This window comes from Neophocaena asiaeorientalis, unplaced genomic scaffold (assembly GCF_003031525.2).
Source record: "Neophocaena asiaeorientalis asiaeorientalis breed wild unplaced genomic scaffold, Neophocaena_asiaeorientalis_V1.1 scaffold449, whole genome shotgun sequence".
NCBI classification, from domain to species: domain Eukaryota; kingdom Metazoa; phylum Chordata; class Mammalia; order Artiodactyla; family Phocoenidae; genus Neophocaena; species Neophocaena asiaeorientalis.
The window spans coordinates 3,274,887-3,302,137 of record NW_020175027.1 but is presented as its reverse complement, the minus strand read 5'-3'; the positions used below and the strand labels follow the sequence as shown (position 1 = coordinate 3,302,137).

At 48.3% G+C, this 27,251-nt stretch overlaps 1 protein-coding gene across 2 annotated transcripts in view; it reads left to right on the top strand.

Annotated features, from left to right (window-relative positions):
• Window positions 1-27,251, top strand: part of PAX5 (paired box 5) — a 189,211-nt gene that overhangs the window by 96,749 nt on the left and 65,211 nt on the right. For both annotated transcript variants that reach the window (XM_024763043.1, XM_024763044.1), the window contains exon 7: window positions 5,691-5,820. In XM_024763043.1, the coding sequence (XP_024618811.1) occupies window positions 5,691-5,820 (130 nt within the window). The remainder of the gene's footprint in view (window positions 1-5,690; window positions 5,821-27,251) is intronic.

Genomic DNA, 27,251 nt, shown 5'->3' with positions numbered 1-27,251 from the left:
ATTCTTTTTAATGGCTGAGTATATTCCATTGTATATATGTACCACATCTTCTTTATCCATTCATCTATCGATGGACATTTAGGTTTCTTCCATGTCCTGGCTATTGTAAACAGTGCTGCAATGAACATTGGGGTGCATGTATCCTTTTGGACCATGTTTTTCTCTGGTTATATGCCCAGGAGTGGAATTGCAGGGTCATATGGTAGATCTATTTTTAGTTTTTTAAGGAACCTCCCTACTGTTCTCCATCGTGACTGTACCAGTTTACATTCCCACCAACAGTGCAAGAGGGTTCCCTTTTCTCCACACCCTCTCCAGCATTTACTGTTTGTAGATTTTTTGATGATGGCCATTCTGACTGGTGTGAGGTGATATCTAATTGTAGTTTTGATTTGCATTTCTCTAATAGTTAGTGACGTTGAACATCTTTTCATGTGAGTAGGTGGAGAAGTTTTATCCCAGTTGGTTGCATTGGAGTGGATGCTCTGTGAATTGCTGACCTCGTTCATTTCCCTTCCTGAGTCATAGTCAAGGACAGCACCACGGAGCCCTGATGGGAAGGGAGCAGAAGCCCAAAATGACATCCAAAGAAAGAACTCCAAAAGCTTGGAGAAGTAGCAGTGTGGAACACAGCTGTTGCCTGTGGCTGTCGGAGGCTGGGGGCTGATGGAGGGAGGATGGGGGGCTGTGTTCCCAAGGACATAGGTGCACCAACACAACCCCACTGTTCAGCCCTTGGCTTCCCAAGTAACTATGAGATATGGAAAGAGATACCACTGTTACCAAGAAAAGAGACCAATAATGTATTCTCTTCTCTTCTCTTTCCCTCTCCTGGTCTTCCCTCCCGTTTTCTTTTTCTGTCACTCTTTCTACCTCTCCCAGCCTCCATTTTCAAAAAGGACTTGTCCTGCAAAATAAACAATTACATATATCTAAGTTAGTTAAGGCTGAAAAAAGTTCAGAAATTGTGCAGAGGAGAGAGTAAGATCATTGCAGGAGGCGCCAGCATTGATGTAGTTGTGGTGATTGAGCACTGAATTTGACTGGTCTTCCTGGCAACCAAGACAAAGAGGGATATGTAGTGGTTTCCAGTGTTCCTATTGTTCAGTCAGAGGCAAATTAACCATTTGTCAGGAGAAAAAACTTTTTTTCTGGTAATGAATTATAGGAGAGATTCACATGGAATTTGAATATTCTAATGGACACGTCTCCAGAGTTTGTTTGGTTTTTTTTTGAAGTTCTTTGTATGGCTGTTTTCTTTTATTGCCTCTAATCAGTGTTAAATGCCTGATATTCTGTCACAGACCAGTGAAGTCACTTCCTCAGGGACTTCATCTCATGGTAGACAAGGATGCTGTTTTCTGATCACCTGACTTGATGAACGGTAGAGGTGAGAGGTTAGCATGTTATTTGGAGCTCTTGTTTGAACACTCCCCAGCTAAATTTTGGATGTTGTGGAAAACGTCATGCTGCTGGACCATGCATTCATTCATTCAGCAAGCACTTAGGGGGCTCTGGTGCTGTTCCATGCTCTATGCTCTCAAGGAGACCTGGAGGGAGACAGACGAACAGCCATTACATGTGGTGAGGAGTATGAAAATAGAGGTCTGTGCAAAATGACACCAATTATGGAAACATAGACAAGGAAATCATGATTTATTGGTAGGAACGTGGGGCCCAGGAATGGCTGCACCAAGGAGGTGACATTTGAGCTGGGTCTTGTGGACAATGTAGGAGTTTAAGTGGCTGAGTGAGATGGGCCTCCCAGACAGAGGTAGGACAGTGCCTGGAGTGGCTGAGGAGCAGCCAGTGGAACGAGGTTCCAGGGATCCCAGGAGACCGGGGAGAATGCAGTTGCCTTTAAAAATCTAGGCAGCTCAGGGGGACAGACAGTGGTGAGAAATTAGGGAATAATTACACAGCAAATGAAATGACAGCATCCCCTGATTCATGCAGGAGCAGAGCAAGAGCTGTGGAATCCCAGCAAAGAAAGAAATTGGGCTCAAGGCCAGCCCTGTTAGGTGGGGTGGTGGGAGGTACAAATGGCAAAGGCCAGTGAGAGCTGGTTTATGAATCCAGCTGTCCCCTGAGCCCCAGCTCTTTAAGAAAGTTCACTTTACCTTCTGGCAACCATCGGTGGTTGGGAAACTGGGTTTTTGGACCTCTCACTGCACGTGTTACACAAGTTGAAGATTTTCATGTCTTGAAAAGATGATTCAAAGCCAGCTTTCGAAGTGACTGGACAAACCTTGATACTGAATTTATTGACTAAAACAAAATCAAATAACAAAAAGACCCCTCCATCTGGACATTAAAATAAGAGGCAGGATTGGCCACCCTCTCCCCATTTTCTTAAACCCAGGTTGGCTATGTTTTCTTGGGAATTAGAGGCTTTCCCTTGTGGACCCAGCTGCCTAGCCTGGAGTCTAGGAAGGGGCCAGGCCTGGTGGTGAGGTGGGGAGAGCTGCAGGGATGCTACTCTTGGCTAGGATGCTGCCTGGCTCTCCTGAGGTTAAGGGGTCATTCATTCATTTGCTCATCCAAGTGTTCATTGCGCAAGCTCTTCAGAGTCGAATCCCAGCTTGTCTACTTTTTCATTTCCACCTCTTCCTCCTGCAGGAGGTGCCTTGTTTTTGGATCACTCCTGTCTCACCCCTAAGCGTTCCTTCAGCTCTTCTCAGCCTGAGCAGGGTGGTCAGGGATTGCTTGGGTCCAGGATAAATACAGCCAGCCCAAGAAACCTTTCCTCACCACTTCCTGTGCCGTGTAAATGAATGGCTCTGTGCCCTTGTCCCTGTTGGATGGAGCTTCGGGGCCACGTGTCTTTTCCCTTGAGGTTTGTGGATAAAGGTCAGAGAGCATGTCTGGTCTTCACGTGCCATCTTGCATACAAGAAAAGCTCAATAAATGCTAAGCATCCACCATGCTCAGGCCTCCAGTAGGACACAGGAACATAGGGAAATGGGAGGTGCGGTCCTCACCCCGGGGTCCCAGAAATCCCAGAGACCCTCACAGGAGGGACCTAGGGACCCTAGGGTCACAGGAGGCATCTTGACCTCCTGTCTCTGCACACGACAATGCACTGAAGGAGGAGCTTCCATTGAGCTTTACTTTCTAATTTTTTAAGTAAATTAGGGGGCTAATGTCATGACCACATCCCATTCTGCATAGGATAAAGTCTAGACAGTGACCTTTTCCCAATAGCTCCCTGCTTTATGGAATGAAGACTCTGCTGGGTGTGACCTGTAGCAAGAAATATATTGTCACCTCCACCCAGTACACACATATCCACTTATATGGAAACAAAGATTAATGAAACAGGACTTACTCTTTCTATGTGTGAGACTCTTAAAAAATTTCTCTTCTAGACTACTCTATTTTCTGTTTTAAAAGGTTGGTACTAGCAAAGTGATTTCATACCTGTTAAAGGGTTAGAACACAATAGGAAAATCATTAGGGTAATTGTGGAGATTTTGGAGTCAGATGTACCCAAGTTTGTATCCTAGCTCTGGCACCTGGAAGCCGTGTGATATTAGGCAAGCACTTTCCCTCTATAATAGAAGTCTCAGTTTCTTCATCTGTAAAATAGGAATAACACAGAACCTACTACATGGGGTAATTGTGAGGATTAAATGAGATAATATAGGTAAAGCTCCTGCCACAGAGTAAGTGATCGATAAATGTGAGCTTTGACAAAGTCGTGAAGATTATGGTTTTTATTGTCCTGGTACCACTTGGGATTCCTGCTTCCTGGGGAGTGGTAGTCATGAAGGACTTTCTGGAGGAGGAGGCATTGAAGCAAGGCAGCAGGTTGACCAGGACCCACTGCTGTCCTCACAGCAACCAGGAACTCTGTGTGAGCATCCCAGGACCACTTGTTTCCTTTTCCATGAAGGACAGACTTGCTCCCAAGGATTTTTGGCTGGACCTAGAGCTGACCATGTTAGTTAGATACCTTTGCCTTTCACATTTAGGTCTCTAATCCACCTGGAATTGATTTTTGTGTCTGGTGTAAAGATCCAATTTCTTTTTTCCCCCTTGTTTCTGAATGGATAACTGGTTACCCTGCATTTTTTATTAGAGTTTTATCCTTCTCTGCTGATTTGTACATCACCTCTCTCATATATCAAGATTCCATATATGCATGGATCTGTTTCTGGACTTGACTCTGTTTCATTGGCCTATTTTTCTGTGCCTGTGCCAGTCCCATACTGTCTTAATTACTGCAGCTTTATAGTGATTCCTGATGTCGGGGAGGCCTGTCCCCCATCTTGTCCTACCTGGGCTGGCTTCAGGCCTGTGTTCGTCTCTGCGTGTTTCAGAATCAGCCTCTGCTGGAGACGGGTGGAGAGCCCCAGGAGCTCTGGACAAGAATCCATCTCAGGGTGCCTGGGCCTGCAGTACCTCCTGGACTCACGGCTGCCATGTACCCCGCTTGGCATCTGAGCTGCCCAGGCAATGCTTTCTAATTCATTTGCAGAGAAAAGTGCCAGGAACGTGCCTGAGCCTGAGTCCCCTCTACCTGCCACTTGCCTGGTGGCTCCTCTGGTTTCCCTCCCAGTGGCTCAGTCCTCATCATCCTTCCCAGGGTGCCTGCAAACTTCTTTCAGAAGACTGCTCACTTCCCTGTCCCTCTCTGCCAAGGACATACCCCTGGACAGACAGGAATGTGTCCTCCGCTGGCAGTGCCCGGGTGGTAGAGGAAACTCCCTGTACCAATGCTTGGCACAACTAGACTCTTTGGTTTGGGTGTTTGCAGATATTTCTTTTACTGAAGATAGGCCGGGGGAGTGGGGGGCCGAAGAGATCTGTCACTCATGCCTATACTGTAGTCTGTCCTTGAGTGGGAAGACAGGTTGGCATCTTCACAACCTTGCCTGGAGACCATTCTGACAGTGGTTTGGATGCCAGGGAAATGACTCATCGCAAGCTCTGATTTCATGAAACGGCTTAAAGAAAGGAGCATGACTCATGGGCCAAATGCACATGGTTAGTGTGGACTTGGTAAATCAGATGTGCGCACCCTACAGTTTTCAGCATACAGGTGTTTACAGGCTTCCGGAATTCAAAAACACTTGCCAACTGTGACTCATATGCTTTGATATATTGGCTTTTGGGTGGGAGTTTATGGTGAACCATCCCCTGTTGACCCTGAACAAAGCCTTCTTCCCCTTGTGCCTCAGTTTACTCATCTGTGAAATGAGGATTTGGATTGAGTGATGGCCCAAATTCCCTTTAACCCTTGTTTCTGTGATTCTACATCTGTGGTTTAAGAGCACAGAAATCAGAAACCTTTCTTTCCGTCCTCTTGTCTACAAGACTCTTATTTCTGCCTTGCTTTTGCTTATGGACGTCTCTCTCCTCCTCCTTGCATTGAGGAGGATGGTTGTCTCTGGCTAGCTGGGGCTGGGTAAGGGAAGCCTGCAGGCCATAAAGGAGCTAGGTTTGAATTCTTGTGCAGCTGCACTGAATCTTGTCCACCTCTTCACTTGGGGAGACTTGCTGATTCTGGATACCTGCCTTGTTCTGTCGAGCTGAATCTGCCCTCTCAATACCGGGGGTCCGTGAGCCCCCTGGGGGCCTTGGCACTGGCGCGGATTAGCTGGCTGAGCCCAGAATGTGGTGGTGGTATTTGGCTGGGGTGCTTTGGAGTCTCAGTGCTGAGGTGTCTGTCTTGTTTCCTCTTTCAGACCGCCGATTATTCCACCATGGCCTCGCTGGCTGGAGGGCTGGACGACATGAAGGCCAACCTGACCAGCCCTACCCCTGCCGACATCGGGAGCAGCGTGCCGGGGCCGCAGTCCTACCCCATTGTGACAGGTGAGGGCACCTGGGGCATGGGGGGTGAGTGGCAGAGAGAGAGAGAAAGGACGCGTGTGAGATGAGGAAAGCGGCTTCTTGGTGCTTTTGGACTTGATTGGCCATCTTTGTCTTAATGAGGTTATGAGGTCCTGGAACAGGTCAGGCAGGGGACTGCTGGGGCCAGGAGTTGTGGTTTCGATGAGACATGGCTGTAGACGCTCTGATAAAGCCAGAGGAGAGCAAATGGCAAATGGACGATGGGCTGGGAGGGGGGTCAGGGAAGCCTCGTGTCAGAGGGGCTGGGTGATTTCGGGGCCCCTGAGTGTTCAGAGTGCTGGGATTTAGCCCTCTCAGGAGAAAGGCAGCCCTGTTTGGCATCAGCCTGGAGGATGAGTGGGATTCCTGGCAGATTGTAGATTTCCAGGCAGAGGTGGAGTTAAGAAGGGCAGGAGGTTTAGGCTTCCTTTCTGGAAGGCTCAGGACCAGCTGCTTTAGCTGTCAGTGTAAAGATGAAGAGTTTGGGCCCTGGAGGCACACTGCTGGGTTTGAACTTGCCATTGACTAGCTATGTAAGTTATATAAGAATTCTGGGCTGTGGTTTTAAAATCTGTAATATGGTGATAGCACCCAGCCCACAGTGTTGCTGTGAGGATTAATGCTGTAAACATATGAGGTGCTTAGACTCTGGTCTAGCACACACAAGCCCCCAATACATGTTGTGATTATTACTCCTCTCATGGCGGCTGGTCACGTCAGGCTCACTGCTGTGAAGGGGCTGGGCCAGGAGGGCGAGACAGGCAGACACCCCTGCCCGCCCCAGCAGCACCGGGATAATTTGGATGGACAGACTCAGCCACCAGCTCCGGGAGGCTGTCCGACCATTCAGGCAGAAGGCAGTCTTGGATACTTCACATTAACAGACAGTGAGGGGCTGGGGATCACACTTTGGCCAGAGCCTTGAGGTCCAGCCTAAAGTAGCGGGATGTCCCTGTAGGTTGGTAGGCAAGACACAGGAACTAGTGACAGAGACAAGGGGTTCTGAAAAATGTGAGTGGGCTGTAGTTGCATCAGGGTTGGATTCGGGTTAGAACTTTAGGCGGGGGTGGGGGCCGGACGAGACAGGCTCTCTCATAGCCTCATGTAGGTCCCAAGGCAGGGAGGGCCCGGCTCTGAGACTGGGGCTCGTGGGGCTCAGGCAGGAATAGCCAGGACTCTGGTTGTAGATCTGGGCACCGCATGGAGATCAGTTAAGAGGCAAGAGTGACTTGGTCCCCTGTCTACCTGAGATGGGGCAAGAGCCTGGAGGGCTGCTGAGCCTGCAGGTGGGGGGGTGTCAGTAACGGTGCAGGGATGGGGGAGGGGAACCTCAGTCAGAATGAACTTTTCCTAACATCACAGGTGTCCCATGAATTCTCTCCCCTGGGATCTTGAGAGTCTGTGACAAGACCTCTGACAGCATCCCCATTTTACAGATGCAGAAACCGAGTCTCAGGTAGGGGCAGTGACTTGCCCAATACAAGGGGTAAAGGGGAGAGCTGGAGCCGGCCTTCAGTCTCCTGGGTCCTTATTCTTTTCAAAGAAGCACAAATAATTGGGTAGGGGGGTGTGGTAGGGTAGAAAGAAGCCTGGACTAGTTAATAATAATAATAAGTCACTTTACTGAGTAGTTACGGAGTACCAAACATTCTGGTAGGTGAACTTGTTTTACCCTTGGAGGAGTCCTGGGAGGTGCGTACTGTTATATCACATCCACTTTGTAAACAAGGAAACGGAAGCCCGGGGCACTTAAGTAGCTTGCCAGAGATCACAGCTAGTGAGCAGCAGAGGTAAAATTGAACAGCAGGCCAGTACAGTCTGCCACTCTACCACACAGATAATCTGGGGGCTAATCCTGGCGCCATCGCTTCCTTGCTGTGACTTTGGATGTGTCTCTGATCTCTCAGGGCCCTTGTGAGGATCACATGAGATCCCCGAGGGGACTGCTCTGCAGAGGGAGGGTTTGTTATTAGGGTTGGGGTTCATGGGTTTAGACAAATCACAGGAAGACATATTCTACCATCTGCACAAGCCTATTTAGATGGAAAATAATCCAGTAAATGCTGAGACTATAGTTGCATTTCCGAGACTCTTGTCTACTGACGTGGCAAACTGGTGGCCAGCTGCCCAAAGGGCTAATCTAGCCCACAGATACGGTTAGTTGGCGCCATGTAGGACTTTTTATAAATTTGAGTCAACAATGAACATTTATAAATCTGGATCTCTGGCTTCCCTTGAAAAATCAGAGGATCTGGCCAGACTGGGCCGTATTCCCACATGGTTGTGGTAGGCGGGGCCTTAGTGGCAGCAGCCCCTGGAGACATGGCCCCTGCCCACCTGCTTTCTCATTATCTTACAAGCCTAACCTGGAAAGGAATTTGAGTTGAATACTCCTGATTTAGAAAGTTGGTGCTAAAAGCCAGCTGGGTGGTTTAGCTGTTCAGGATCTGCAGAAGGTAAGTGTGGATGTGGGCTGGGTTTTCAGGTAAACCCTTGACCAAAGACTTGTTTGTATTATGATCAATCTACTTTAAAGTCACATCACAGAGCAGAAAAAGAATATAAATATCTCAAAGTCAGAATTATGCCTAATGTTGAAATACTAAAATTACTCTAATTCTAAATATATAATACTTATATAATAGTATAATATTATAACCATTAGCTTTCTTGTAAGTAAACAATAGCTAGCTAGAAAAATAATAGGGGAAAACATTAACAATAGCATCAAAATAAAAAAGGTAGAATGCTGAGGAATAAACTTAACTTTAAAACTCCACTAAGGAACATAAAAGAATAAATGGAGAGATATAGCTTGTTCTTAGGTGGGAAGACTCAGTATCATGAAGATGTCAGTTCTCCCGAAGTAATATATTAATTCAAAGCATTTTCAATCAAAATGCCAACTTTTTAAAACTTGTCAAAATGACACAAATACTGGATAAATAAACACTCAAGGTAGCTAGAAAAATTCTGAAATAAAGAAATGAGTAGAACATAGCATATTTTAAAATGTTATGATAAAGCTACAACAATTAAAACTGTTACTGAAAGTGAAGTAAATAGACAAATGGAACAGCATGGAGCATCCAGAAATAGATCCAAATATATGTGGGTGTTTACAGATACAACATTGCAAATCAGTGGAGAAAAGATAAATCATTCAGTTAATGGTGTAGGGACAGTTAGGCCTGTTGGATCCATACCTCATTCTCTACATCAAAAGAAATTCCAGGTTGATCAAAACTTTAAATTTAAAGAATTAAATCATAATAAAACTAGAAAAAAAAAATAAGGGAAATTTTTTAATAAACTTCGAGTGGGGAAGGCCTTTTAAAATCTGTTCCAGGGAGGACTAGAATCCGCCTGCCAATGCAGGGGACACAGGTTCGAGCTCTGGTCTTGGAAGATCCCACATGCCGTGGAGCAACTAAGCCCGTGCACCACAGCTACTGAGCCCGTATGCTGCAACTACTGAAACCTGTGCACCTAGAGCCAGTGCTCCACAACAAGAGAAGCTACTGCAATGAGAAGCCCACGCACCACAACAAAGAGTAGCCCCTGCTCACTACAACTAGAGAAAGCCTGCGTGCAGCAACGGAGACCCAATGCAGCCAAAAATAAATAAATAAATAAATAAATTTATAAATCTGTTCCAGGGAATTCCCTGGCAGTCCAGTGGTTAGGACTTTGTGCTCTCATTGCTGAGGGCCTGGGTTCTATCCCTGGTTGGGGAACTAAGATCCCACAAGTCGTGTCATGTGGCCAAAAAAATAAAATCTGTTCCAAATACAAAAGGCAAAGAAAAATGATATAAACGACTGCTTAAAACAGAAATGTTTTATATATGTATGTAAAAACACCCAAAAAAAACAAAGAATAAAAAACTTTTTTAAAGTGGAACACAGATGACAAAAAGCTAATTTCCTTAATATATAAAGAGGTTTTTAAAAACAAATAAGAAAAAAAATCAGTAGAAAAAACAGGTAAAGCAAATGAACAGGAAAAAATACAGATGTCTAATGGCATAGGAAAAGACATGCACTTGACTCATAGTTTTACAACTACAAATTAAAATAATCATGAGATACTCTTTTTTTTGGCCATACCACACAGCTTGTGGGATCGTGGTTCCCCGCAGGGATTAAACCCGGGCACACAGCAGTGAAAGCCCACATCATAACCACTGGACCACCAGGGAATTCCCAGGAGATACTTTAATAAAACCCATTAGCTTATCAAAGATTGAAATGTTTCTTGAGGTCCAGTGTTAGAGAGTATATGAGAAACAGATATTTCCATACACAGTCATAGGTGTATAAATCAGTGCAATCATTTTGGAAAGAAATTTGTCAGTATCTATCAGTATTTTAAATGGACATACCTACCATCTAACTCAGAACTTTTGTTTTTGTTTTGTTTTGTTTTGTTTTTTTGCGGTACGCTGGCCTCTCACCGTTGTGGCCTCTCCCGTTGCGGAGCACAGGCTCTGGACGCGCAGGCTCAGCGGCCATGGCTCATGGGCCCAGCCGCTCCGCGGCATGTGGGATCTTCCCGGACCGGGGCACGAACCCGTGTCCCCTGCATCGGCAGGCGGACTCTCAACCACGGCGCCACCAGGGAAGCCCTAACTCAGAACTTTTATATGCACTTTAAGGACTTTATCTCAAGATATATTCATACAGATGCACAGTGATACCTAAATCCATATAATAATGATAGAATTATTTATAATGAAAAACAAATGGAAAAAACTCAGTGTTTATCAATAGGAGTAGGTTAAATAAATTATGGCTCCTTCACACAATAAAGTACTCTGCAACCATTAAAAAGAATTAAGTAGAGCTATCTGTGCTGACATGAATAAATGTTCAAGATATACTTTTAAGCAAATAAACAATTTGTAGAGTAATATGTTTAGTATGATTCCATTAGTGTGAAAAAATATAAAGGACATACACACAAAGGCATGGACACACATGTGTAGATCAGATGCATGCATATGAGGATTTGGTAGGAGAAGATCCCCAGCCTCTTCCCCTGCTTAATGGGACACTGTAGTGCTGTGCTGACACCGGGGTTCTCTGCTCAGTCCCACCCAGTGTCCCCTAGGGAATAACAAATATTTACATTGCCCCTTTACTCTCCTGAAATTAAGTTCATAAAAAATATAGCCTATCTTCACAAGTAATTTCAAGTAAAATCAAAATAATACCCTAACTATAAGATAAAGGAGAAATGAAAGTGAAATTGTTTATAATTAACTGCTATGTACTTTGATAAGTAAATATTCGGCATGTCTAAACTGCAAGACATAATGGAGTAGCCCAGGGCTCACTCCATGCACAGAATCACCATGAATGCAACAATCCCGAACACAGACTTAACTGTGTTTCACATACTGTGAGTGGGATTTTACGAATAGGTGAGGAACTCTTGGCAAAGTTCCAAATAAAACAGTACAAGCTTTGCTCAGTTTACACAGTAGTTGCATTCCTAGAAAATTCAGTGTTTATTAAGACCATGGAAATTGCAAGTTCACATTAATATGGGAATGAAGTTCCGTTCTAGGTTTAAAGAATTATAAGCAGGGGCTTCCCTGGTGGTGCAGTGGTTGGGAGTCCGCCTGCCGATGCAGGGGACATGGGTTCGTGCCCCGGTCTGGGAGGATCCCACATGCTGCGGAGCGGCTAGGCCCGTGAGCCATGGCCGCTGAGCCTGCGCGTCCGGAGCCTGTGCTCCGCAACGGGAGAGGCCACAACAGTGAGAGGCCTGCGTACCGCAAAAAAAAAAAAAAGAATTATAAGCAGATTTCTCTCCTACCACCTACATGAATGTTGGGCAGGACATGAAAATAGTGCAGGATAAAGGCAGATTCTTTGTTGTGTGGGACTGTTCCACCACAAGCCAATAACACCTGTCAATCATATAAAAGCCCCCAGAAAATTTCAAAACACCCTCTGGGGGCAGTTGATGATCCCAATGAGAGCTATTAGAACACCTTGAAGGAATGCCCCTGAGAGCTGTTAGGATGGGCCTTCGTGTCACCACGTGGCATTAATTTAATTCCACCTGTGATCGTGGATGTGTTGACACAGTTCTGAACTCTTCAGGGAAGGGCTGAGTCTTCCAGCCCCACCCGTTCCTTCTCCCCTCCTCACAGGGTGCTCAGCTAGACTGCCAGCCTGGGGTCTAGGAAGCGGCTGGTCTGTGTACTGCTCCACCCTAGCCCTTACACTCCCGGCTGCCCAGGGAGATGTCATTAGAGAATGAGTCCATGTCTCCATCATTTATATGCCATGTTAAATTTTAAGTTAAACTCCTGCTCTACCAGCCAGGGCCACGGTTTAGAAACTGCTCATCATTTGCAAAGTAGGGACATGGCCCGCCCATTCCTACATCGTCAGCAGTTTGGGCCTGTCCTGATTGGGACTAATTATCTGCAGGTGTATCCTTGGGCCACAGGCCTGCTGATGGGGCAGCCACTGTGCCTACCTGCCAGGGAGGACAGCAGGTGGATACCAGCAAAGGACCTGGCAGTTTTGGCCCTGGCTGTGCCCACCTGACCCTTTGCCTGGGAAAACAAAGTAACGGGGCTAGCCTGTGTCCTTTCTGGCCCCTTCCCCTGAGGACCGTCTCTTTGCATCACCAGTTGGAATGGCAGGTGGAGACTGAGGGAGGTTTCTTCTGGTTAAACAACTTTGGGAAACTCCTGCCTGGTGCATGACCCAGGTCCTGGGGTCTGAGGCATCCCCTGGGCACTGTCCCCTCTAAGCAACAGGGAACATACATGGGCCAGTGGATGAGCACCCACGAAGACAGACAGATGGCTGCCGAGTCCACAAGACCACCAGCTCTGATTTGCTGGTATCCCCCAGGCTCAATGTTTGGAGTCTCTGTATCCCAAACTTGGTACCTGAAAGCAAGTAAGTCCATCCTCTTCCACCTTTCTCATCTGAGCAATAGCTGAGGGCTGAAGGAAAGAGCACTAGACCCAGGAGTCAGAGGAACAGGTTTAAGCCTGGACTTTGCCACCTAACTGTCCTATCATTCAGCAAATAGCTTGTCTTCTCTGAGCCTCAGTTTTCCTATCTATGAAATGGGGATGACAATTCCTGCCCTGCCTGCCTCCTTTGGCTGTTTCGAGGCTATAATGAGACAGTGATGGGGAAGAGTTTGAGAGCCACTAAGGGGGCATCTAAGTGTGTTTGGGCCAGAAAGGAGATCTGGAATGTCTGGGATCCAGTGTTGGCTCTTTCCAGCCTCCTTTGGGGCAAATATCCGACCACAGACAGGCAGGGTGGGAGGGTCCTGCAGAGCAACTGCTCACTTCACAGTCTGAGAGACCCCGGTTCAGAGGTGGGAGGTGACCTACTCAAGGCCACATCCAGTGAGTTAGAGCTGGATCTGGGGCTTATCCAGGGCCCTGGCTTCCACAGCCTGCTGCCAATATGTGGTTGGATGGACTAAAAAAAAATCCCAGTTTAAATTTCCAGAAGGCATTTCTTTTAGCATATGACTGAGAATGTCAGCAGCAAAGCCAGACTGCCTGGCCTTGAAGCCCAGCTTCTCCGTATTCTAGCTGCGTGACCTTGGGCACATTACTAGCCTCCATGCCCAAGGTCCCCATCTGTAAAATGGGCCCCAAGATAGCACTCCCTCACAGGTTCCCTGTAAGGATTTCATGCATGGTCCATGCAGTCTTGGCCCGGTGCTTGGCACATGGTAAACACTTAACGAATGGTAGCTATTAGTATGTTCCAGGCCTTTCTGAATGGCCGTTTGCTTATCTCTCCGTGGGGAGCACCTCTTTGACCTGTTTTTTATGAGACTTTTTTTTTTTTTTTCGTTATGCGGGCCTCTCACTGTTGTGGCCTCTCCCGTTGCGGAGCACAGGCTCTGGACGTGCAGGCTCAGCGGCCATGGCTCACGGGCCCAGCCGCTCCGGGGCATGTGGGATCTTCCCGGACCGGGGCACGAACCCATGTCCCCTGCATCGGCAGGCAGACTCTCCACCACTGTGCCACCAGGGAAGCCCGGGAAATGCCTTTTAACTGTATAAATGAATGAGTGAATGAGGTGCAGAGAGGACGGGGCCATTTCTCAGTTCTTTCTCTGCTGCCAGTTGGGCCCAGCCCATAATCAGGCCTCAGGGACTCTGGAAGTTAGTGGAAACTTCGAGGTTGGGTAGCCCGACTCGTCACCCAACCCTGGGATCTATTCTATATCAGGACTTGGTTACCTCTAGTGATGGGGATTTCACTAGCTCAAAGGCAAAGAATCTTGAAGCAGGACTTACCTGAAGCTGCTCTCCATTGAAGTGATTTCCTTTCCCACTGGCAAGCCAGAGCTGAGCTGTCAGCAATGTCTGAGCCGGCATCCGTGCTATGAACTCAGACCCAGGCACTGGCATTCTGGGTCCTCAGGATCCAGCCCAAATAGTGCTTTTTAAACTAAAAAAAAAATCAGAGCCCACATTTTACAGATCAGAGGAAGACAACCCAAATGTCCACGAGAAGGGGGCTGCTCAGTAAAGAAGAGCTCACCCGTAAGGTGGAGTACTGTGCATCTGCCGGAAAGAACGAGGAGGCGCTTTATGTCTTGATTGGGAAGACCTTGGAGATATATTATTCATGAAAAGAAGCAAGAATAATATATACAGAATGCTACCTTTTGTGGGAAGAAGGGAGGGGCAATGGGAATGTGTATTTGTTCACACAAGCATACAGAAGTTCTGGAAGGATACTCAGTAACCACGTTTGGGCATAGATGATGAAGTGGGTGTAGGAAGAGGACTTCTTACTGAATATCATCTACATTTAAAATTTTTTGAACGTTATATATATATTAATATATCACTATCAAAAATTTAAATTTAAAAGTTCCTTTAAAACTAAGAGATTTCACGTAAAGGCTAAAATGTCTAACTTGTTTTGAAAAATTGGAAGACTGTCCACCAGGGTCCACATTCCCACGTGGCCACACTAGGGGAGCGTTGAGAAGGGGCCATCCCTTTACATCAGCCGTACTCTCCTGTTTGTCCCAGACTCCACCTGGCCAGCTTCACTCACTGTCCTTGCCTGCTGCTCCCTGTGAGTCTTCGACCTGCCCCAGCCCCTCCTTCCTGTCTCCTCTGACACCTATTCCTGCCCAATAGAAACCCAGGCCAGGAAGGGCTGACCACAGGCTGTCCAACTGGCCTTGCCTGTCCCTGACTCCAGACGTTTGCTCACGCTGTTCTGTCTGCCTGGAATGGCTTTCCCCAGATATCAGCTCGGTGTTATAAGCCATCCAGTGGGGAGGGCCTGGAGTGCCGAGTGCAAGGTTTTCTAGAACGTGTGACAATTAGGCATTTCAGCCTGGTGCAGTGATGTCACACTCTGTCCAAACTAAATATTGTGAACCTGCTTCAGGGGACCACAAGCAGAGAGAAGACTCAGCACCCAAGATTGGAACTTCCCCGGAAAAACAAGGCTATTTGCATTCCAGAAAGATTCAAGGTGAATCCAATTGGGGATTAAAGTATTAAATAGACTCACAGTTATAGATTCTAGAGAAGTCTAGAATTTTGGAATCTAAATGTTTGGAAGGATACTCAGAGGTTCAGAGAAGCCAGAGGTCTGATCATTTTAAAACCCAAATGAAATTCAATCATCTCTGTAATTAAAATGGACATCAAAGGAAAATATGATTTGCTTTCAGGTTAGCACAGTGTTCCTAAGAACTATTTGTTGAATAAATGAATTAATGTTTGTGTAAGGAGCAGTGTCAATTAAAAAAAATAATTTCAGGGGAAAGTACTCCAGTTATTTCTGACCTTGTATTTTGTAGGATAAAAATAAACAAAGGTGGATGGCCATCCTGGTAATGCACTCATAGATTTTTACACTTGCGGGCAGCTTGGAAGCCGACCTTTCCAAATAGCCTTCGAGCAGGTCTCTGGGCCTCCAGCTTCCCAGCTGACCCTGCTGTGATCCGTCTTCTTAAAATAGCGATTTCATTAGCTCGTCCTCCTGGTCAGAGATCTCCACTGCCTTGCCATTATCTGCAGGAGAAGACACACCAAACTGTAGCTCCTGGCAATTAGCAGAGCAGTTGCCATTCATCATTCCTTCATTCTCTCATTCACTCACTCACCTCTCCATCAAAACCCAGCTCCTCCTTCACATCAGACCTTAGCCTAGACTGGGTCTTGTGGCTGTAGGGTCTCTGCCCTCAACATACCCATAATTTGATGAGGGAGGTAAATGTGGATACATGTACAGGACAAAACAAAACAAATAAGAAAAAGAAAGAGAAATACCAGGGAGAAGCCAAGTGCCTTTGAAGGCGTGGAGGAGGGAACTATTGCTTCTCTTTGACTGTGGGGTTTGAGAACATTGTGTGGGAGACCAAATGGAAGCTGCTCTTGGGGAGCCACGAACTCTTGGTTTCTCTGCTCTGAAGCTTGGTCTAGTCTGTTGCAATACCCCCATCTTTACTAATCCCTTTTAAATCACAAAGGAATACGTGCTCATTGTAAAATAAATTCGAATGGTCCGGAAGTATATGTAAACATGTGACTGTATCCCTTCACCCCGTTCCTAGCCTGTTCTGTTGTCAGCAGAGTTGATGGTTTGGTAAATATCCTTCCAGAACCTTTTCTAGGCATATAAAACAGTATCAGATTACACACATATAGTTCATTTCCTACAAAGGGGTTTTTGCTCTTCATACTGTTGGTCAGTTTTTTAAAAATTTTGTTTCATGCTGTATGGACACCCAACATGTTGGTAGGTCCAGAACTTCCATCCTTTCTAATGTTCTGAATGAACCATAATGAACTCTTCTCTAGTAGTATGGGCTAAGGAATTCCTACCTCAGAGCTAAGGGGTGAATCCCTCTCAGTATTTGATACCTGGGCTGCAGACAGAGAAGGACAGGGTCCAGGAAGGGAAGCGGGACGGGAGCCTTGGCATCCACGGGCAGCCCAGGACTGTCAGCTTAGAGACAGCAGACTGGGGGCCTGGCTGCTGCCTCCCACGTGCTCAGGGGTATGGGAGGAGGAGATGTGGCTGCTGTGAGCTCATCAGGGGAAACCACAGGGAGGCAAGCTGTAGCTGAGTGCAAAGAAGAATTTTTTTTAACAATTTGATCTCTCTGAAGCTGGAATAGGCTGCTTCTGGAGATAATAACAGTGATAGCTAATGTTTATTGAGCATATGTTATGTGCTTTGGTTCATTTCACCCCTTACTCTATGAAACTAGGTACTATTTTTGTCCCAACTAACAGTTAAAAAGAAATTGCCTGAGTTCACACAGCAGTAAGTAGCAGAGCTGGTTTTCTCCTAACCCCTATACTGTACTGCCTCTGGTGGTAATAAGCTCCACATCATCAGAGGTATCCAAGCAGAGCTCTTTCACATTCACCTGCAGCACAGTTAGACTGGCGGCCCCTGGGGTCTGTGGAAGCTGATCAAACTGTAGAATCTCTTGTACAGTCTCTGGAGCCAGACTGCCTATCTTTGGGTCTCAACTCTTATCCCACTTATGAATGGGTGACCTCAGTTGCAACTGTGTGTATGTGCCTCAGTTTGCCCACCTATAAAATGGGATAGAAACTTGTTACATGGATTAAATGAGTTAATATTTCAGAAGCACTCAAAACTCTGTCTGGAACATGGTAAGTGCTAAATAAGTGTTGTTTTAAACATCTGGAGCTCAGGAAAGCAGCCTAAGCCAGAGAGCCAGGTTTAGGGGTCCTCCACAGCAAGGGGATGGAGAAGGAGCTTGCCAGGGTTGGGATCTGTCCAGCGTGGAGCAGGCCTGATGGCTCCCTGTTCTGGATGTTCCACTGGCCTCCTGTATTATTTTCCAGTTGCTGCTGTAACAAATTACGATGAACTTCATGGCTTAAAACAACACAAATTTATTATCTTACAGTTCTAGAGGTCAGAAGTCCTAAAATCAAGGCTATATTCCTTCTGAATCCTCTAGGGGTGAATCCATTTCCTTGTCTTTTTCAGCTTTTAAAAAAAAAACTTAATTAATTAATTAATTTCGTTTTGGCTGTGTTGGGTCTTTGTTGCTGTGCACGGGCTTCTCATTATGGTGGTTTCTCTTTGTTGCGGAGCACGGGCTCTAGGCACACGGGCTTCAGTAGTTGTTACGCATGGGCTTAGTTGCTCCACGGTATGTGGGATCTTCCCGGACCAGGGCTCGAACCTGTGTCCCCTGCATTGGCAGGCACATTCTTAACCACTGCGCCACCAGGGAGGTCCTTTTCCAGGTTCTTGAGGCTGCCCACATTCCCTGGCTTGTGGCCCTTTCCTTTGTCTTCAAAGACAGCAGGGTATCATCTTTTCTCCTCTTTGACCTCTGCTTCTGTTGTCACATCTCTCTGGGACTCTGACCTTCCTGCCTGTCCCCTATAGGGACTCTTGGTGATTATATTGAGCTCACCCGGATAATCCAGGATTGTCTCCACGTCTCAGAAATCCTAGATTTAATTACATCTGCGAAGTCCCCTTTGCTTTGTAAGGTGACATATTCACAGGCCTTGGGGGCCATGATTCTGTCTACCACACCTCCCCGGTGCCCAATATAAAGGTCTCCTTGAGGACTCTGCATCCCCTTGTATCCCGGGAGAACCATGATCTGGGAGGGGATCGGCACCTTTTTTGCTGTATCTGCCTGACTTCTCCCCACCACCTGTGAGCACTGGCTGGTCCTCACTGTGTCTCCTCCATCTGCCCCAGTATTGTGACAATCGTGCCCTCCCCAGGTACCTAGGGTCAAGAGACTGGAATATTGGTGCTCCTTGGAGAGCATTCGCATCACTCCCTCATTGAGCAGATGGAGACACGGAGGACTGAGAACCCAAGTTCTCCCCACATGAGACAGCTCCAGAACCCACGTCTCTTGGCTCCCCCTCCTTGCCAGACTCAGCCTTCCAGAACAGAACTTTCCCCCTCTCCTGTCCTCATTTTTCAGCCCGACTGGTCCGCTGCCATGCACTGGGTTCTATGCCTGATGGAATCCTTTATTCAGGCCTTTTTATCACCTTCCAACTCAACCACACCCAGTCCTGACTCCAAGCCTTTGCTTCTGCTGGTTCCTCTGCTTAGGATGCTCCTGTCATTTGCCCAGAGGTGGCGGTAGTCTGCTGAGAAAGGAGGAGCAATGGGCTGACTTGGATCAGGATCACAGATCTTCATTCCAGCTCTGCCATAACTCCCTGGCAGAGGAGTTTGGGACACGCTTTCTCTCTCTGAGCCTCCGTTTTCACATCTGCCCAATGGGAATTTATCATCCTGGCTCATCCTCTCCTTGCAGGACTTCAGTGAAGTGTACGTGAGCTGTAAGAAGCTATAGCCTTTCTTTTGACCTGACTGTGCCAGGTGCTCAGGTCCTGTGTCCCCAGCAGGGGGGTGAGTGTGACCTGGTGCAGGGCTTTGCCTGTGAAAGGCTCTCACGACACCTGCTGAGGGCTGAGGAACCAGCAGGGCTGCTAGTCTCTGTCCATGTGACTTCAGGGCATGTGTCCAGGGAGCAGTCCTCAAGCGCCGCCTCCTTCAGGAAGCCCTCCCCAATTACCCCACAGTCAGAGTGATATCCCCCTCTCTGGGCCCTGGATCAGCCTACTTGTTATCCCCTTGTGCCTTGACTTATGATTCTTTGTGTCCAGCCTGACTTTATCCTTAGACTATGAGGTTCTGAATTGTCTTCTGCCTACATGGGGCATGGAACATTGTAGGTACTCGGGAAGTGTTTGTTGAATGGATGGATGGATGGATGAACAAGTGAGCTGTCTAATATGTTGGGTTGCTACTAATCACCCCAAACCGTACCCATCTAGGTTATTATCAAGGTTATTGACATGATTCACACACTCACACACACATCTTTGATGAGCAGAAGGGACATTTGAATGCAAGGTATTATGACAATTATTATTTCTCTCCAAATGCATTAGCTTCTACTGGTTTGCAGCCTTTTTTTTCCCCACCAATGTTCACAGCCCAGAAAAAAAATCTCTCTCTAATTTATCTCTATTAGCTTTTATTTTCATTACCCAAGAGGCTATAGAACGTCTACTCCCACCCCTAGATCTTCTATAAATGTTTGGTAAGGCTGGTTTTGGCACGAGTCCTTAGGGGGCACCTGCTGCCTGTCCAGACTTTCCCATCCAGAGGAGTGTTCGCCTTTCTGGAGCCACGAGCTCCTTTTGTAACCCTCTGTTAACCCAGGTCCAGGATGGTGTCACATGCCCACCTCAAGGATAGGGTGGTCAAATAGCCTGTTTGGAGGGTTGACCTCTGGAGTGGGGACTAAGGTAAGGGCTCTTTCCCCAGAGCTGGTCTCAATCCTGAATAAGATCTAGTAAGGCAAGAGTCACCAGCAGGAGTGATAACTACTGCTTGCCTCCCACTCACCAGGCAACAGACATTGTTCTAAGCACGTTACATGTGTTACCTTGTCTAATCTGCAAAACAACACTGTGAGAAAGTTAGTTTTATTATCCCCATTTTACTGATGCCAAAACTGAGGCACAAAAGAGCACAGCAACTCGCTCAAGGTCACACACCTCCTAAGTAGTGGAGCCAGGTTTCAAATGCACATTGTCAGATTCCAGAGGCCACACACCTGACCATTGTGCCACACTGCTCCTCGCCAACCTGCTGTGTCAGGCAATCTGGCCAGAGGAGGTCCGAGTCGGGCAGAGCCCAATTTAGAGAACAGACCACAAACAAGGCTGTTGAGTAGATCAGGGCCATGAATGGGGGGCACGTGTGACGTGGCTTGTCTTGATCCCGGGTGCTATCTGGTTGAAGAGCATCGGGCTGACTCTCCCTCCAATAACCAGCACCGTGTAGGTCAGCCTGCACCCAGGCAGACCTCAGCAGCACAGTAGGCCCTCAGGGAAGGTCCGTTGAGTGGATGGGCAGATGACAGTGGCACTTCCAGCAACTCCCCACCTAGACCCAGCTGCTCTTTTGTTGTTTTGTTTTCAGGAAAGAAAGCAAAAGAAAAATAATGGTCACTGCTTTCCTTAAACAGACTTTCTTCCTCTTCCCCTGGACAAGTGCCCCTGGGGAGGGTCAAGCCAGTTCAGCCCTGGTTCTCTTCAGGAAGAAGTCAGCTAAAGCAACAGCTCTTCACACAACACCCAGCACAGCTTCCTGCTTTCTCATCCTCTATTGCCCTGCCTGCCTGAGAGCAAAAAAGACATTAAGCAACAGTCCAGGTGGTCAGGGGTGGGAAGCCTTGGCCCAGGTGCTTGGGCAGCCCGGCAGGAATCCACCACGGGGTGGCAGGGAGGACACTGGGGTGGGTGATCAGGCCCCGCTGGGCTGTCCTGGTCCTCACGCTGAGAGCGGGCTGGGGTGGGAGGGCTCGCCTGATTGACCGGGGCCTTGGGGTGTATGTCCTGTCTTGGATTCCTGGGATGGAAGCATCATGGTCAAGGTGGCTGGGTTTGGGGAGGGGCAGGGGTGGCAGAGGGTGCCCTGAGGGGCTCTGAGCAGTGTCTCTTTCCCAGCTGGCCCGGCAGTGTTTCGGTGTCTTTCACAACAAGTAGTGTCAGCCCTGGATAATTATTCAAAAGGTGTTGCCAAAAGGAAGACCCTAGCTGTCATGAATAGCCATCTGTGCCAATATGGGGGTAGATTACAAAAGGTACTTGTGGTTTTATTATTATCTTTAAATCTCTTTTGTATAATGAGGCTGATGGAGTAAAAGATTCCCACAGAGCTCAGCCTGGAGCCATGGAGCCCAGAGTAGGGCACCCTGGCCTCCCTCCTCTGGTTCTGCAGCCCGGGTCAGCCGGCTCCTACCCCAAGGCTCCCAGGGTCTGGTCTTAAGGGCCCGGCCTCTGGGCTGCCTGGAGCTCACCCAGCGACTGCGCAGCTTCTCCGTGGGCTGAGCACACCTCTGGCAGGGACTGGCCCTGCCCGTGTCCCCGGCCCCAGAGGAATCCCTTCTTTGACCTTTGTAATTATTCCTGTTCAATCTTCCTTCGTGTTTTTTCCTTCCCCTTTTCAAGGTGCTCAACTCCTACGCTCCCTCCAGTGTATTAAGGATGTGAGTGAAATTGATGACTGGGATGTCTCAGGTCTTTATGATGATGAATGACTTTCACTGCCAAAGCTTTTATTGTCTGTGATTTGGGAAGAAGGGGGAACTGATATATCAAGGCTGCCTGTCACACCATTTAATACAGTTATAAATCCTGACGTCACTAACTGGTGGTCAGGAGCTGGAGAATTCCACCGGCCGCCGCTTTGCTGAGCCTTTATGGATTTTTTTCCCTCTCGACTTTCTTTGCTTGACTGTCACAGTTGTGTTTTGGGAGGGGGGATGGGAACAGTGGATGGTGACTTTAAAAATCTCAGGGGCAATCTGGTCCAGGGGAGAAAGTGGGAGGCCTCCCCACTCTAAAGTAAGGGGAAATGGCAGGCCTTTGATTCTAAGGTGAGCAAAGAAATTGTTCAGTGAAACCAATTCCTAAAAGTATGCTAATAACTTCTTGCCTGTGCACCACCCTTTACAGTTTACAGATTGATTTTAACAGCTGTTATTTTTCAGATCTTCCTTCCATCCTTTGGGGGTGGGGGTGTGGCAGGGAGAGACTTGAGCCCCATTTTGTAGAAGAGGAAACTGAGGCTCGGCAAGGTGAAGCGACTTGGCCAAGGTTATGCCACACCAGGCAGATACAGAGGGCAACTCCCTGGATGAAGCAACAGAGCATCACTGTTAGGGATCGTGGTGTCAGACAAGGCATGGTATCAGACAGCCCTGGGTTCCAATCCTAGACTCCACTGTCTAGCTGCTGGTCATGGGATGGTCACTTCAACTTTATAACCCTCAGTTTCCTCACCTGGAAATGAGAATAACACTCTTCTCATAAGCCTGTTATGAGGATTCAATGAGATAATGCATGGAAGAGTCTTAGCAAGGTTCTGCCCCATCAAAAGTGCCCAATAAATGTTTTTAAAAGATGGAACTACCGTGAGAGAAGCATGTGGCAGATGTCACAGGAGCAGAGGAGGGCCACCTGTGCCTTCCTGAGCTTGTGTGGGGAGGTGGCCAAGGAAGGCTTCCTGCAGGAGGTGACATTGGAGTTGATTGGAATGAGTAGGAATTAGCCAGGCTGGGGAGGGCAGATGAGGAAGAACATACCAGGCAGAGGGAACAAATGAGAGAGGCAGAAACAGCACCAGGTGGGTGAGGAAGAGCCAGCAGCCCCAGGAGTGGCGAGTTGTACAGCTGAAGATGAGAAAATGTCAGACCACAGAGGCTCCCAAGGACCTGGGATCATAACCTCTGGATTCTGGGGGGCTTTGAGGGGTTTTAAGTAGGGAGTGGCATCTTCCAAGAACTCTCTCTGGGGACTTGACAGAGGGTGAATTTAGTGTGGATGAGACCAGCAAGAAGACCGAACTCATCGAAGATGGGTGTAAAAGTCCAGGAGAGAAAGGATGAGGACCTGCACCGAGGCAGTGGATATGAGTATGGAGGAAAATTTTTGAGGGGTAGAATTGGCGATAGTCAGATGTAGGGGATAGGTGAGACATGGAAGTCAAGGATGGCTCCCCTGGTTGGAGTTTAGGGGACTGGGTGGATAATGGAGCCACCAACTGAGACAAAGATGACAGGAAGAAGAGCTGGTTTGGATATTTTCTGGTGGCCCAGGGACACCCAGGTGGAAACGTCCAGAAGGTGATGGAGGAAGGGTTAGGGCTGGCGATACCAATTTGGAAGTCATGGGCATGGAGGAGATGGGTCACCTAGTGAAGATGCCTAGATAGAAAGGCCTGAGAGCAGCAGAGCTCTAGGAAGAAACTGGAGAACAAGGATGGCTAGAGAGAAGCCATGAAGTCTAGGAAGAGGTGATTGGTGAAGGAGAAAGCAGACCATGAATGTGCTCCATCTGGGAGCCTAGAGCAGTCACAGCCCTGAGGTGGGAACAACAGAATTCTCTCTGGCTGCTTAAGTAGAACTTAAGACTCTCAAGAGGCCCACAGAACCAGGCTTGGAGGCTTCACAGCCAGGAACCACACCTGAACCACACCTGAAAACAGCACAGAACTGGTCTTGTGGAAATGTCACACCTTGGCCTGTGGACACAGAGCCCTCAGCTCACATCGCTGTCACTGGACACCAGATGTCACCAGTAGAACCTCTATCCCACAGGCACCTACTTCTCTGCGTCACTTGCCTCTAGACTAACGACTCACACACGTGTGTCTACTTGATGGAGCCAGGATGGCGCCTGTGCTCCAGCTGCAAGGGAGGCTGGGAGGTCAATCTCCTGACTTGTGCTGTGAGGAGCCTAAACTCTTAAGGTGGAAAATTCCCAAAACAAAAGAAGGGGGCTTCCCTGGTGGCGCAGTGGTTATGAATCCACCTGCCAATGCAGGGGACATGGGTTCAAGCCCTGGTCCGGGAAGATGCCACATGCCACGGAGCAACTAACCCTGTGTGCCACAGCTACTGAGCTTGTGCTCTAGAGCCCGCGAGCCACAACTACTGAGCCCAAGTGCCACAACTACTGAAGCCCGTGCGCCTAGAGCCCGTGCTCTGCAACAAGAGAGCCACTGCAATGAGAAGCCCGCGCACCGCAACGAAGAGTAGCCCCCCGTTGACCCAACTAGAGAAAAGCCCGCACACAGCAAGGAAGACCCAACACAGCCAAAAATAAAATAAATAAATTTAATAAAAAAAAAAAAGACTGTGATAAAATGTATTAAAAATAACCCCCCAAAACAAAAGAAGGGTGTTCAATGGTGTGAGGTGGCCAAAGATGTTTGAAGAATTAGGGAGCGAGCAAAGAGATCCAAGCTAGCAGGACTGAGAAGCACCATGGCTTTGGCGGTTAGGAGGGTCTTGTTCTTTGAGTCATTTATTGACTGCAGTCAACTCCTTCCATAGGATTTGAGGCATCGTTAAATTCAGACCCAAGGACGTCTGCACACAGGTCAGAAAGCACCCAAAGAGTGGGGGAAGTGACTGTACTGGTCACCAGGAAAGTGCTAGAGAGAAGCTGCAGTGGGCCCTGGAGCCTGGAGGTGGGGTTGGGCTGTTTCTTCAGGATCTGATGACTCTTGCTGAGTAACTGGACTAAAGAGTAAGGGAGAGGGAAGAAGCAAGGACCCAGTGGCCCAGTCCCAGCCCCAGGGAGTTCTGGGGGTGGCTAGAGGCACTTCCCTTTGCTAGAACTGAGCTTTGGCTGGCGGCTTTTCTCCAGTGGGGATGATGGAAAGTTATCACCCGTTGGTCTCAAAGAGAAAGCTTCCTGTTCTGAAGGACACAGACTCCCAGTACCTAACAGGGCTTGGCCTAGAAGAAAGGCTTGGAAAGGTTTTCTGAATGAATGAATGAACCAGTAAGCATTTCTTTGGCCCCAGCTGAGCACCATGCCGCCTCCACGGGAAAACAGATGAATGAGTGGGACACCGTCCCTGCCCTGGAAGGGTTCAGTCTTGTGTCTTCTACGGACAGCCATCCTGGGCAGCCTGATGAGCGCTGTGACGTGGAGCGTGCACAGGGGTTCTGAGAGGACTATGGGTGGGCAGGGCAGGGCGGGGCGGGGAATCTGAGAAGGTTTTCCGCAGGAGGTGACGTGGATGGTGTTTGCCCAGAGCTGCCAAGGCAGAGCAGCAACATTGCTGAGGTTTGGAGGCGGCTGGGGGAAAGCAAGCCACTTGGGACTGGAGCCGGGGCTGGGGGGCTGGAGGCTCCGCTCCTCCAGCAGGAACGGAGGGCAGCGAGGAGTCTGGACTTGATGCTGGGGTGGTGGGGGTGAGGAGTGCAGGGTCCGTCTGCAGAGGGGCTGGGGTCCTGGAGGAGGCTGGAGCTGGGCAGGGAGACAGTTGAGGGATGGGTGGTGACAGGCGTCTGCACTGGGGCCTGAGCTGGCCGTGGATGCGCAGGGGCTGTGACTTGGTGATACCTCCCCCAATGCCCACCCAGGGGCACCAGTGGGAGAGGCTGGGCCGTGGGTGCCAGGGTGTCCAGGACGGGACTTCTTGCTCAGGGGCGCCCTCATTATGCCACTCAAGGCAGTGGAGACACGTGGGCCGCCTCCTGCTGGTGTGTGGAGTGCGGGTAAACCACATGAGATCCCATCTCACTCCTAATGTGTACCCGAGGACAAAATTAGATTGAGAAGTAAATGGAGCCGAAAATTTCTAAAGCATTTCCCGTCAAGAAGCTGTTTGATTGCGTGTTTTAATTCTCCCAGCCCTCCTGCACGGTGAGGTTCATTTTGGTGGGGACGGCCGAAGCAGAAGGAGCTCATGATGGGAGGGGAACCTGGGCCCTGGGTCCTGGGCAGAAGGGGATGGGAGAGGCCTTCGACCACGTGCTGGCCATGAGTCCAGGCTCCACGATGACCTGGTTCAGACCTCAGATAAACCTGTGAAATGGGTATTATATCCCATTTTGTAGACAAGGAAACTGAGTGGCAGAAATGAGGGAACCTGCTGAGACCACATAAATAGTGCTTGGTTGCAGGGGGTAGCAAACACCGGCCCTCCAGACTTTAAAACTCAAGCTGGTGCCACATTGGGTTGTATGTTTGAATGTTTCCATTTTTTCACCAGAACGGGCTCTGGCTTCTTCCTCCCTGTCATTCTCATTTCCTCCATCTCTCCTTCCTCCATTTCCAAAGCCCAGGAACCCCGGGAGGCAGGGCAAAGGGTATATCCCCATTCTGTGGATTTGGAAAGCGAGGCTCACGGAAGTGCAGTCATTTGTTGGTAGCACAGAGGGAAGAAGCCAGTGGCACATTCTGGGAAGTCTGGTTCTTGTGTGTGTTCCCCTACCTGGTCCTGTCCGGCAGGTTCAATAAATACAAAGATGTGACAAAAATCACGCACACGCACACGCACACACGCGCATACACGCAAATCGCACGGCAGGTTTAGATACAGATGGGCGGGAGCCTGCCTTGTTCACCAGTGCCCACACCTGTTTGGATCGGGGGCCATGGGAGCCAGAGGGCCTGGGCCTACTGTGTGAGGCACTCTGGGAAAGGCCTTGCCCTCAAAGGGGCTTCTTCATTCACCTACAGTATATAGGCAATTAGTGATTTTCCAACAATTAAGTTTTTTGTTTCTGTTTTGTTTTGTTTTAGTTTTTGTCAAGAAAACTTTTGTTCAGATGAAATCTTCCTGGGAAGCCTTTATGTAAACAGTCAGAATTGAGGTTCAGTGGCTGAGAGGGTGGCCATCCCAGAGGCCCCCCGAGGTGCCCCAGGAAGCCCCAGGGAACACAGCTGGAACCCCTGCCTGGTCGACCTTTCGTGTCCTTTGGGCTCTGGTGCTCTCCAGTTCCAAAGTGGCTTTCAAGACAGTATGAAGGCTACTCATACAGCATGTGTGTTCTCTTCTCAGCCTTGCTCTCAGTCGCACATCTGGGACCTGGTCCTC